The following is a 14094-nucleotide window of genomic DNA, read 5'->3' as shown; positions in this document are numbered from 1 at the left end:
GAAAGATTTTTATGATCCCAGTAGCGTATCTGGCATTATCTTAGATAACTAAATTCAACTTTCGGGCACCGAGTACGGCAAGCGGGAGAGACAAACTGTCTTTAATGTTTGGAGTCTGGTTTCCAGGTTCCTGTTTGGTCAGGGTCCGCGGGTGGGAGTTGCCGAGCGTGTAATCTGTTGGGCCATGTCGTCCTTCGAGAAGCCTCAGATCATCGCTCATATCCAGAAGAACCTCAACTATACGGTATTTGACTGTAAGTGGGTGCCATGCAGCGCCAAATTTGTGACCATGGGCAACTTCGCACGGGGGACCGGCGTCATTCAACTGTATGAGATCCAGCACGGGGAACTGAAGCTGCTTCGGGAGGTGGGTGCCAAGTCGAGACTACCCAGTTGCAGGATTTGGTACTGCCCAGAGGGGGAAAGTGCTGCTCTTGGGGTCTGCATTCTTTGCCCAAAGCCTTTGCTTAGCATGCCCCCAAAACACAGCTGGACCAGCGAAGCTGACTGCAGATTTGAGGACTCCTTACTTACAAAGCTTTCGTTGAGGTTCTGAATTCTCTTGACGAGGTAGTTCATCTGCGCTGTGCCGGTCGGTTTCTCTAGCCATCCACAGAGTAATCCAGCGCGAGGTCTTTGGGAAGTGATATTAAGAAGTTGTGTCCCTTCTAAGCAGTTCGTAGTTGTTTGCTGAGAGTTTGTTACTAGGCCCGTGTTAATGAAATGATCTTTTTCACACCAAAGTGACACCCACCCCCCGGGAAGTTGCAGTGTATTTGCAGGAGACAACCTGACACATTTATTCATTGTTTCAACAAATATCAGCTGAGGCCCTCGTATTCCCAAGTATGAGGATGGCATGAGCGTCAATCTCATGGAGTTTAGTATTTTCTAGTCAAATAATTAAACCAACGGTGCGTGCATATAAACTGAGTAAAAACAGATTTGGGGTGAGTAGAAGGCACAGTGGTTAAGCTTCCGGCTGCTAACTAAAAGGCGGGCGGGCGGTTTAAATTTACCCGCCGCTCCGCAGGAGAGCGATGTGTCAGTCAGTTTCCATAAAGATTTGCAGCCTTGGAAACCTTATGGGGCACTTCTACTCGGTCCTATGAGTCGGAATTGACTCGACAGCACCCAACAACAACAGAATCTAACTAAGCCAAACTAGGAGTGGAGGACAAGGTTTCCAGAAGATACAGCGTATATGGAAGCCCAGAGGTAGAGAGTTTATCACTCCAAAAAACGAGAGATAAGCAGGAACCAGACCTTGAAAGGTAGATATATAGACCATTTAAAGGATTTAAGCCTTTATTCTAAGGGAAATGAGACATCTTTAAATAGGGTGTGGCGAGATCAGATTTACAAGTTTTGTAATCACTAGTGAAAGAATTAGAAAGTAATGATAACATTTTTATAGCTTTTTACAATTAAAAATATATATATATATACCTTGATTTGGATGGCCTGAAAAAAATTCAGGCATCATCAGCTGTTTGGTATTGTAATAGACTACAAGTTCAGGAAACCTTGAGAACTCTAGGGATCAAAAGCAATGGTGAGAATTGGCTTGGAGGAGATGGGGGTTAACCTGGTAAGTAGAGACAAATACAGTTTCAGTATTTGTCCAACACACTTTAAGTTGCCCAGAGTGCCTGTTTTCCTTTCATGTTGTTTACCACTTTACCCATATTCACCTGTTAATATTGTAAGCTCCATTTCAGATGATCTAATTTATGCCTTTCCTGATCCCCACACAAAGTAAGTTTTCTTTACACTGTATTTCTATAGTACTTATTATTATCTGAGCCAGGAATGTGTATTCTATCCATTTGTCTCTTACTAGATTATAAACTCTTTTCCAGTGAAGACTGTCTTTAGTGTGGATTTTAAGGAACACCTACCTAATAAATATTTGTTAAAATATTTGTGTGTCTGTAAGTAGGTTATAACTTGGGAAATATAACTACTGGCTTATTGATCATTAATCAACTGGGGATCAGAAATAAATGGGGAATATTGGAACAGTAGAGGGAAATTTAAAGCTGATTAGGAACAAATGCCAATAGAAGTTCAAGCAGAATATCATTAGACATGTGACTTTTTAAACAAGAATATATGATTTGTGCACTTTTCAGGGATATACTTATTCCATAAAGTGAGATAGTGCTCTTTGTCTCTTGTGGAGATTCTGGGGAATTCTATCAAATATTAAGGTGTTTTTTTTTTTTTTAATTTGATTCAGAATAGAAGTAATACATCTTCATGATAGCACGTAAGAAAATATAGATAGCAAAGAGAAGGATATTAATATCATCCATAATCTCACCTAGGACTATCCACTTTTTATATTTTCACCTGTATCCTTTGGGGTTGGGAGCTCTGAGGCATTGGGTTTCCGGGCTCGGAAATCCAAGAAGGGGTCTCTATGAGTCGGATCCGACTCTAAGGCATTTGACTGCTAACCAAAAGGCTGGTGGTTCAAACCCACCAGCTACTCCTCAGAAGGAAGGTTGGGCAATCTGCTTCCATAGTGATCATGGCTCTCGGAAACCCAGGGAGGGGTCTGACTCCACGGCACATAACAACAACAACAATGCTAAGGAAGAACTGAAAGTATTTGAAAGATGAGTCCTTTCCCCTAAAGAGCCTGTCAAAACAAAGTAAAACAAACCCCAAAACACAATTAAGAACTTAGAGACTGTGTTTGGCTGTGATGGTGCAATAGGTTGAATATAGGCTCAGTGGTTCTCAACCCTCACTGTGCATCAGGATCATCTGAATGTGTTTTGTTACTCTTGCTTGTTTTTGGATTTAAAATACTCATGGTTTGGCCCCACTGTTATATATTCTGCTGTAAAGAGTATAGACTTGGGTAAGGCCTGGTAATCAGTATTTTTAAAACTCCCCCAAGGTGACTGAGTTCTTGAGTTAAGAACCATTGGGCTAAATATATTATATATTAAATTAGTCATGTGGCACCACCTCAAGTTGTGTGCTCCAAATGACATGCATCCAAGATAAAAACAGGTAAAGGAAGTAAATCAATATTTGTGATGCCTTCCTTATCTTATTGGTAAGAAGGTAGGGAATGGCATGGACAGTTGAGCTGTTTGTTACACCATACAAAGGTGCCTGAACAAGGGCTCAGTGGGAGCTAAAATCTATTTCTTGCTGCTTCGAGCCTTACTCACGTAAAACTGCATCAGCTTATAAAAGACATTTTTTTTTTTTTTTAGTTGGCACAACAAACCATGTGGACTAGTGGTGGCCCTGAAAGATAGAATCAGAGTTGTGGATGTTTTTACTATAAAAATTAATAATAAATTAAAGTTCTGCTTTTTAGCCCTTGTGCCATTGAGTATAGGGCTTTTTAGCTTTGGTTGACTGAACCTTTTAAAGTTAATTAGGTAGTGCCAGGATGTGGAGGAGGAAATAGTGACAGGCTGTACTAGACCCACCCACAGATAGAACAGAAATAGCTCTCAAGGGAATTATCGATCATAGGTTTCTTTAATAATGTTAATATATTGCTGTAGCAAGGAAAACTAACAACTGGGCCAAATATTACCATCATTGATGGTCATTTTCAGTGTCTTATGACAAAAGTTAATTAATGTATACTAATTTTCCCACCAGCCACTCCTCGGAAGGAAGATGGGGCAATCTACTTCCGTAGTGATACTGCCTCAGAAACCCAAGGGGAGGGGTCACTATGAGTCGGGTCTGACTCGATGGCACATAACAACAACAACAATTTTCTTTGTGGAAAAATGTTGACAAACTAGATGTTCATTTAAAACAAAACAATTTTCTAGCAAGAAAAATTCTTTTCACCTCTTCCTTCCAAAGATAAAGTAATATTTAACAGGGGCAAAGAGGGAGTACTTTTATACTTTAAAAAAAATTAGCTTCACTCCAACGTCCTTTCTTAATTTAGCTACTGTTAGGATTTCTGTGAATGTCTGAGGATAGAGGAAACATGCCTGTTTTTGTCCATTTGGCAGTATAGCTCAGCCCTTCTGAGCAGATGAAGTGCAGTCCTTCCATGCAGGTTATAATGTATCTATACATTTGAGTTTAATAGTTGTCAAAGACTTCGTATTTTGAGTTTAGTTTGATTTTTGCAATTTTGACCCCCTAGTATCTTTAAATCTAGGAGCTCTGGTGACACAGTGGTGAAAATGCTTGGCTGCTAACCAGAAGGTCGATGGTTCGAACCCACCAACCACTCTGCGAGAAAGATGTGGCATCTGCTTCCATAAAGATTTACAGCCTTGGAAACCCTATAGGGCAGTTCTACTTTGTCCTTTTGGGCTGCTATGAGTCAGAAGTGACATGATGGTAGTGAATTTTATATTTAAATCTCTGTGTTCCTTTGGGAGCTCTGGTGGCGTAGTGCCTAAGGCATTGACTGCTAACCAGAAGGCTGGCAGTTCCACTCCTAAGAAGGGCAGTCTACTTCTGTAGAAATTCCACCTCAGAAACCCGAGGAGGGGTTGCTATGAGTTGAATCGACTCAATGGCTCTGAGTTGGGTTTTTTGGTTTATGTTCCTTTGACTTAGGAAGAGAGAATGAAGATGAGAGAAATGCAGTACCATATATTTATATCTTGTAAAGATATGGGTGAAGGTAAAAACCAAAGGATAGAAATTTAAAAGTAAGTTTAATTCATAGCTGTTTGATTTATCTCACTGATCCAATTTAGAATTGGAACATTTCTTCAATATTGTTTACTAATGACTCTGGGATTTACAGAATGAGAGTTACATAGTAAATTGTTTATTTAACTGATTTACATGTGGGTCCAAAGGTAGCTTGATATAGTGGAAAGAGCTTGGAATCTTCCTGGCTCTCGGGACTTTAGGCAAGTCATAATCTTCTGACCCTCAGTTTCTTCAGCTTCAAAGTGGTGTTGCAAGCACTTGTTGTACAGTGTCATATGTTTTAGGAAGGAGACGTGGTGGTACAGTGGTTAAAAAGCTTGGCTGCTAACTGAACCCACTGACCACTCTATAGGAGAAAGATGTGGCAGTCTGCTTCTGTAAAGATTATAGCCTTGGAAACCCTATGGGGCCATTCTACTCTGTCCTTTAGGGTCACTATGAGTTGAAATCAACTTGATGGGGTTTGTTTTTGGCTTATGTTTTAGAAAGAGAAAGAATGATCTTGTCTAGAACAACACCTAGAATACTGTCTGGTGAGTAGTTATTCAATATATGGATATTATTTTTGTTATTGCATATAAATGGCATTGGGAACTGCATGACCAGTCAGAGTCCTGGAATTTGAAAACATGGCAGTAGCATATAAAGAAAAGGGAAGTGGGAACATGAACTCCAGCAGTGATTTCTCTCTCCTCACTACTGACTGATAAATTAATAGATGAGCATTTGTACTGTCATGCAACAAACGTTGAGCACCTACTACATGCTGAACAAATGAGACAATGGCCTGGCTCTCTGGTGCTCACATTCTAGAAAGGGTGCCAATAATTGAATGAATAAGATAATTTTGTTTACTGACAGTAAGCATTTTAGAAAATCTTAAAAGAGTTGAGGGCTTACTGTAGGACTGAAAAGTGGAAGTTGGTTTTTCTCTCTGCCATGGCTTATAGAGAAGAGGAGCACTTATTACAGGCTTAAGATGACAGGAGTGGAATTACAGAAAACAGAATGCTTTAGCTGGTGGAAGAGAAGAAAATGGGCCACCAGTGTTCCCAGTGCTTCTCTGAGAATTTTCCAGAGGGTTGTATCAGATAGAGGATGCAAGATTCTTGTACCTCCTAATCCCCTAATTTCCTAGAACTACATTCCTGTCCCTCAGGGCCCATGTGCTTGTTATTGTTATGTGCTGTCAAGTTGTCTTCAACTGATAGCCACCTTACGTACAACAGAACGAAGCATTGCCCGGTCCTGTGCCAACCACACGATCCCTACTATACCTGAGCCCATTGCTGCACCCACTGTGTCAATCCATCTTGTTGAGGGCCTTCCCCTCTTTCGTTAACCTTGTACTTTACCACACATGACATCCTTCTCCAGTGAATGGTCCCTTTTGACAACATGACTCAAGTAGTGAGACGAAGTCTGGCCATTCTCGCTTCCAAGGAGCATTCCAGCTTTACTTCTTCCAGGACAGATTTGTTAGTTCTTTTAGCAGTCCACGATACTTTCAGCATTCTTCACCAACACCACAGCTCAAAAGCATGAACTGTTCTTTGGTCTTCCTTATTCATTGTCCAGCTCTCACATGCATATGAGGCAATTGAAAATACCATGGCTTGGGTTAGGCGCATCTTAGTCTTCAAGGAGGTATCTTTGCTCTTCAGCACTTGAAAGAGGTCTTTTGCAACAATTTACCCAATGCACTTAGTCTTTTGATGTCTTGACTGCTGCTTCCATTGGTGTTGATTGTAGAACCTAGTAATATGAAGTCTTTGACAACTTCAGTCTTTTCTCCGTTTATCGTGATACTGCTTATTGGTCCAGTTGTGAGAATTTTTGTTTTCTTTATATTGAGGTGTAATCCATACTGCAGACTGTATTCTTTTACCTAGATCAGTAATTGCTCCAAGTCATCCTCACTTTCAGCAAGCAAAGTTGTGTCGTCTGAGTATCTCATGTTGTTAATGAGCCTTTCTCCAATCCTGATGCCATGTTCTTCATATAGTCCAGCTTCTCAGATTATTTGCTCAGCATACAGATGGAATAAGTATGGTGAAAGGATACAACCCTGACGCACTGCCTTCCAGATTTTAAACCCTGCGGTATCCCCTTGTTCTGTTCGAATGACAGCCTCCTGGTCAATGTACAGGTTTTTCATGAGTACAATTAAGCATTCGGAAATTTCCATTCTTCTCAATGTTATCCACAATTTGTTATGATCCACACAATCAAATGCTTTTTCATAGTCAGTAAAACACAAGTAGTCATCTTTCTGGTATTCTTTGCTTTGAGCCAAGATCCATCTGACATCAGCTATGTTATCCCTTGCTCCATGTCCCCTTCTGAATCCAGCTTGCATTTCTGGAAGTTCTCTGTCAGTATATTGCTGCAAATGTTTTTGAATTGTTTTCAGTAAGATTTTACTTGCATTTGATATTAATGCTACTGTTTGATAATTTCCACATTCTGTGGGATCACCTTTCTTTGGAATGGGTACAAATATGGCTCTCTTCCAGTCAGTTGGCCAGGTAGCTGTCTTCCAAATCTCTTGGCATAACCAAGCGAGTGTCTCCAGCACGGCATCCACTTGTTGAAACATCTATTCCGTCAATTCCTGGACCCTTGTTTTTTAGCAGTCCTTCAGTACAGCTTTGACTTCTTCCTTCAGTACCATTGGTTCTTGATCATATGCCACCTCTTGACATGGATGATCATCTCCCAGTTCTTTTTGGTTTAGTGACTGTGTATTCTATCCATCTTCTTCTGATGTTTCCTGCATCATTCAACATATTACCCATGGAATCTTTCAGTATTGCAACTCAAAGCTTCAGTTTTTCCTCAGTTGTTTCAACTTGAAAAATGTGGAGTGTGTTCTTCCCTTTTGGTTTTCTAACTCCAGGTCTTTGCACATTTCATTTTAATAATTGATTTTGTCTTCTCGAGCTGCTCTTTGAAATAATCTGTTCACCTCTTTTATCCTGTCGATTCTTCCATTTGTTTTAGCTACTCTCCATTCAAGGGCAAGTTTCAGAGTCTCTTCTGACATCCATTTTGGTCTTTTCTTCCTTTCCTGTCTTTTTAATGACCTTTTGCTTTCTTCATGGATGATGTTCTTGATGTCATCCCACAATTTCTCTGGTTCTTAGTCATTGGTTTTCAGTGCATCAAATCTGTTCTTTAGATGGTCTCTAAATTCAGGAGGAATATAATCAAGGTCATATTTTGGCCCTTGTGGATTTATTTTAATTGTCTTCAACTTCAGCTTCAACTTGCATATGAGCAGTTGATGGTCTGTTCCACAATCAGCTCTTGGTCTTGTTTTGGCTGAAGATATTGAGCTCTTCATCACCTCTTGCCACAGATGTAGTTGATCTGATTCCTGTGTATGCCATCTGGTGAAGTCCACATGTATAGCCACCATTTGTATTGTTGAAAAGAGGTATTTGCAATGAATAAGTCATTGGTCTTGCAAAATTCTATCATGTGATCTCCTGCGCTATTTCTATAACCAAGGCCATATTTTCCAACTACTAGTGATTTTTCTTTGATTCCAACTTTTGCATTCCAGTTACCAGTGATAATTAACACGTCTTGATTGCATGTTTGGTCAATTTCAGACTCCAGAAGTTAGTAAAAAATCTCCAATTTCCTCATCTTTGGCTTTGGTGGTTGGTGCATAAATTTGAATGATTTTATATTTGAATAATTCTAAATGTGAATAATTGAAGTATTAACTGGTCTTCCCTATAGGCATATGGATATTATCCTATCACTGACAGCATTGTTTTTCAGGATGGATCTTGATATATTCTTTGTGATGATGAATGCCATGCCATTTTTCTTCAATTTATCATTTCTGGCATAGTAGATCATATGATCGTCTCATTCAAAATGACCAAAACCAGTCCATTTCAGCTCACTGATGCCTAGGATATCAATTTTTATGCATTCCTTTTCCTTTTTTGACAACTTCCAATTTTCCTAGATAACATCCAATTATTAATGGATGCTTGCAGTTGTTTCTTCTCATCTTGAGACATGCCACATCAGCAAATGGAGGTCCCGAAAGCTTCACTCTGTCCACATCATAAAGGTCGACTCTACTCTGAGGAGGCAGCTGTTCCTAAGTCACATTTCAAGTGCCTTCTGACCTGAGGGACTCATCTTCCAGCACTGATTCTCACAGTGTTTCAGGGCTATTCATAAAGTTTTCCAGTAATATATCAGAGAGTGTTTAACTGCTATTCATAAGGTTTTCACTGGCCAATCCCTTGAGAAGTGGATGGCCTCTTCCTTTTTCTGAGTCTGTCTTAGTCTGGAAGCTCCGCTGAAACCTGTTCACCATGGGTAACCCTGCTGGCATTTGAAACGTTAATGGCATAGCTTCCAGCCTCACAGCAACACTCAAGCCACCACAGTACAACAAACTGACAGACAAGTTTGTTTCCCTTAGCTGTTCCAAACTGCTCTGCTCATTTCCTGGTCTCCCCCACCCTGCTTGCTTACCGGGTCTGCCCCCACGCACTCCACACAAACACCCGCCTTCTGTGCCTTCTGCTGCTCCAAGCTGGCTTACTGTGGTCTGCCCCTGGGGCACTTGGTCCACGCACACAAATACCCACGTTCAGCTTCTTAGAGGTTTTTTGTTTTACTTTTTACCTCTGATTATGGAGATTTTATGAATGGCTTAGTTCTGGTGGAGACCTAGGCCCAGTAGAACAAATGGGAGGAAAGAGTGGGTAACATTCATCAGTTGGAATAAGTTGGAATTCTGAATTAATTTAACCATAGAAATTGTGTCCTAATAGTGGTTACGTGCTATCCCCCACTAATATAATATTTCAGATATTGGTACTTGTGAGGGAGAGGCAGGAAGGACACAAGTGTTTTAGAATTTGAAACTCTCCTTTAATGACAGAATGTTGATCTTCAAAATCAAATAGTGGTTAACTATTTGTAGTGAATACTGATGCTACGTCAGACCACTTATGCATTAAAAAGAAAAACAAAAACTTTCTGATTCTGTGTTTCTTACCAATCTGGTGTTTTATAATCCTGTTATTATAGATGACTGATTTTGTTTACTAGACATTTCCAAGGGGGCTGTGAATGCTTTATTTTTGACCTGGCTACATGGTACCTGCTTATTTATCCAGATCCCAAATAGAAAGCTCAACAAGCTGGTAATTTCCAAAGCCCTATACCATGTAGTGATACCTCTTGAATCATAGAAAAGAAAGTTCAGTTATAATTTTAGTGTTAAGTGTTTTCTTTGAAAATTGCTGTGTATACCTTATATGGAAAGGCTCAGCCAAGGATTTTAAGTGCTAGGGAAATCATTTTTTATAATTATTTGAAACAAGCCAGTCCTAGTGGGAGGGATGATGATTGACCCAGGAACCAACAGGTTATAAATGCCCTCGAAACTGGAGAATTCAGCAGACAGAAAAGTTTATCTGATAAATTGCTTGAAAAAAATCAAGTGAAAGAACAGTATACTGTGGTCCTCCTTATAAAAGAAACCTTTGTATAAATATGTAGAAAATATCCTAGAAAGATGAGAATGACTTCTGGGATGTGCTAAAGGGAGACTCACATTTTACCCTTCATTCTTTTGTTTTGTTTGAATATTTACAGGGAATGTGAATGACTTTTGTCAACTTTAAGAATAAAAAAATAAATATTTTAAGATTAAATAAGGAATTGTTTTCCCTTTGAGGCTGACAGTAAATGGGAGGGAATATAGGGCTAGAGTGTGGTATGGGCCAGGTTGCCGTCCAGTTGATCTGACTCATGGCAATCCTGTGTGTGTCAGAACAATTGGCTGATTGTTTGCAAGTAGATTGCCAGACTTTACCTTTCAGTTAGCAGTTGAGTGCATCTAGGAATTCCATCTAGTTCTAGCTTCCAGAGTTTCCAGGAGTCAAGGCAACAGGAAAAGCAGTCTCTGAGAGAGACATCAGTGACTTTGACAGGTGGAATGGGTGGGGCACAGTGGAGAAATTGAAAACAGCAAGGAGTAAAAGGAGGTGACCCAAAAGACCACGTAGGAATCCCTGTTGTTGTTGTTGTGTGCCATCGAGTCAGCCCTGACTCATAGCGACCCCTCCTTGGGTTTCCAAGGCAGTATCACTACGGAAGTAGATTGCCCATCTTTCCTTCCGAGGAGTGGCTTGTGGGTTTGAACCACCAGCCTTCTGGTTAGCAGTCAAGTGCCTTAGGCACTATGCTACTAGAGCTCCTGTAGGAGTCCTTAGGAGTAGTATAATGATATAAGGGAAGGGTTAGGTAAAACCAAAACCAGACCCACTGTCATCAGGTCAATTCCAACTCATGGTAGTCCTGTGCTGCTGCTGTTGTTAGTGTTGTGTGCCGTTGAGTCTGACCCAACTCATAGCGACCCCTCCTTGGGTTTCCTAGGCGGTATCACTACGGAAGTAGATTGCCCAGCCTTCCTTCCAAGGAGCAGCTGGTGGATTTGAACCACCAGTCTTCTGGTTAGCAGTCAAGTGCCTTAGGCAGTACACTACCAGAGCTCCCTTTGCGAGAAAAGGATATTGCATTAGATCATTTCCAAGGACCCTTTCCATGATTGCCTCTTCCCATGATTTCTGTAGGCCCCATACCTTAAATAGTGTGTTTTTGTATGTGGTGGTTTTACTAATGTAACTATATATAATACTTAGAGCTGTAGTAGCCTTTTAAATGAAAGAAAGCTGCAAAGATCGACTAATTCAAACTAACACTGTAGCCTTTGGCTGACAGGGGTATGCAAATCTCTGGAGAAAAGGGGACAAAAACCTTCTTTGTTTATAAGGTTCTACAGGAAGGTATATAAACATTTTTATTCCTATAGCCATTCAGAATGAATAGTATCTTCATTATGTTTTTATTTCTACCAAGGATCTCCAGGAAGAATGCCATATTAAATGCTGAAATTTTCATATTTGCAAATCATCAGAGATGGTAGAATTGTCAGCATTTGGATGTCCCATTAGGGAGATGAGAGGAAAGACAAATAAAAACATAATTTTAAAAACCTAATTAAAACTTTGTTTTTGATATATATACTTTATAGAAAAAAGTGACTGGAGAAAAAATATCATTTTTATCAGAAACCATTTTCATTGCCTTTTATATCATGTGTCTCATTTAAATCCCATAACAGACTCATAAATATTGTGGACTATAAATAGCTGCTTACATAAATAATGTATCCTCTCTTCCCCCTTGTATCAAGATTGAAAAGGCCAAACCCATTAAATGTGGAACATTTGGTGCAACATCTTTACAGCAGAGATACTTAGCTACTGGAGACTTTGGTGGAAACCTTCATATATGGTAAGATTATTTAATTAGTATTTAGAAAGATGAGATAAGTAATTTCTTTGATATTTTTGTTACTCTTCCTCTGAAAGGGAGAATTCTAATTTTAAATGTTTCCTTATTTGTTCAATTTTAGCATTTTATGGAAATGTGAGAATTACTTTTAAATATATTTCTATGTTTTATAATAAAAACGCATTTAAAAATATAAATCGATTTTTCTTTAGATAGTTTATATAACGTTGTCAGTATTTTTACACATGCTGTTGGTGCGTTAACACTCCATATTCATAAGTAAAGGTCAATTCCTCTTCCACCTTTAAGGACGAAATATATGAAAATGCACATTTATAACACTGAAAAATATGATCTTTATTTACAGTTCAGCAAGAGAGTAGAAATTATAGAATAAAATACATTTAGTTTTTTCTTTTAGTTTTTGAATGTAGAACTCCCCTATTCATTTAATATGTGCTTTTTTAATGCTTAATATTTAAGCACACCTTTTTAGTAATACATTTATTGAACAAATCAAATAAACCTGTGTTGAATGAACAAAATCACCGTTATGACAATGCTTTTAATTTTCATGTTTTAGCTAGAATTACTTTTTCATATTTAAATTAGAGTTGAATGAATTGAGATTCCTCTTTAATTTTTTCCAGGACTATCCATCTCTTAATATTAATCATTTAAGTAAACAGTAATATTCTAGAAAGAAACTGTCTTTCTTGTCTTACGTTTTTTAATATGACCTTTCCTAATTCTCAGATTCTTCTACTTTACAATAAAATTAACTTGATGTATTTATCTATCTTAGAATCGTAATAGAAACAATGAAACTATCTTACTTTCTCCTTGATTTAACTACTTAGTAGTTAAATTAGCATTTATTAGAACATCTCAGTTCTTATGGGAGCTCTGGTAGCATAGTGGCTAAGACACTTGCCTGCTAACCAGAAGGCTGGCGGTTCAAACCCACCAGCCACTCCTCGGAAGGAAGGTTGGGCAATCCTACTTCCGTAGTGATACTGCCTCGGAAACCCAAGGAGGGGTCGCTATGAGTCGGGGCCGACTCGACGGCACATAACAACAACAACAACAACAACATCAGTTCTTATATGCTATGTCATATATTTTCAGAGAAACTGGAAGAGAGGCCAATCTGAATTTTATTCTTAAAAATATAAATATAATTTATTTAAACACAAGAATATGCAATAAACGTGATTGTTGACATTCCCTCTTATAGAATTTACTAGAGTTGTACAGGTATTAGGGACTGGTTGTCACAGATAAATCTTACGATTTCATGTAAAACATTAGTGATGTTTTAAAGTCTTTAAAAATAGTAGAACACTTTGTTCTTTTAATTAGAACCACAATCCTGTGTAGTCTCTTGATTCTTTCACAATGATGTAACAAAGATAAACATTATATAAACTAGGTTGAACAATCTCAAAATTTGAATAGTGAAATTTTACTAATAAATGATGGCCCAGTTATAAGTTGGGATTATGGTTATGAATAGTCACATTATTTTTAAGAAAATACATCTTTTTGAAAAATAACTTATTAAAGGAAAATGTGGATAGAGGCTGTAATAGGAAAGTAGAAGAGTAGGAAAAATGGAGGGAGGCAAGAAAAGATATGTATCAACATAACCTAGTTAAACCATTTATCAAGCATACATCATCTAGCATAGTCAAACACACACAGTTATGGGTATTTTCCTGCATACCTTTCTCTTAACGGATCTAGAATTAGACAAACTTCAGACAGTTTAGCTGTAGTATTTATTGTGAGCTATGTGATGATACATAGTTATTTTTATGTATATGTGTTTGTTACATATGTAAAAATAAATGGAAATCCAAATGGAATTCTGTGAGAAAATAATACATTGTAAAGGAAGAAATATTTGCAAAGTAAACACTATTCATATTTCATCATTCAAAAACACCTCAAGATCAAAATATCAAGGCCTGCCATAGAAACATTCAAAATCACTTTGAATTGACTGTATTTAAAGCAGTGGCTATCAAACTCCAGTGTACCAATGAAGCGGCAGATTTTGGGACCCATCCCAGAGATGGTGATGCA

The 14094-nt window shown here is 38.6% G+C and overlaps 1 protein-coding gene across 1 annotated transcript in view; it reads left to right on the top strand.

Moving 5' to 3' along the window:
• The first annotated feature begins 184 nt into the window (after positions 1-184).
• DNAAF10 (dynein axonemal assembly factor 10) overlaps positions 185-14094 on the top strand; it is a 31870-nt gene continuing 17960 nt past the window's right edge. Inside the window, exons 1-2 of the mRNA XM_007940075.2 lie at positions 185-367; positions 11906-12006. Coding sequence (XP_007938266.1) covers positions 185-367; positions 11906-12006 — 284 coding nt within the window. The remainder of the gene's footprint in view (positions 368-11905; positions 12007-14094) is intronic.

The sequence above is a fragment of the Orycteropus afer genome, unplaced genomic scaffold, assembly GCF_000298275.1.
Source record: "Orycteropus afer afer isolate SDZICR_OR568_19922 unplaced genomic scaffold, OryAfe1.0 scaffold00065, whole genome shotgun sequence".
Classification (NCBI taxonomy): Eukaryota; Metazoa; Chordata; class Mammalia; order Tubulidentata; family Orycteropodidae; genus Orycteropus; species Orycteropus afer.
This window is presented reverse-complemented; position numbering and strand designations above follow the sequence as displayed.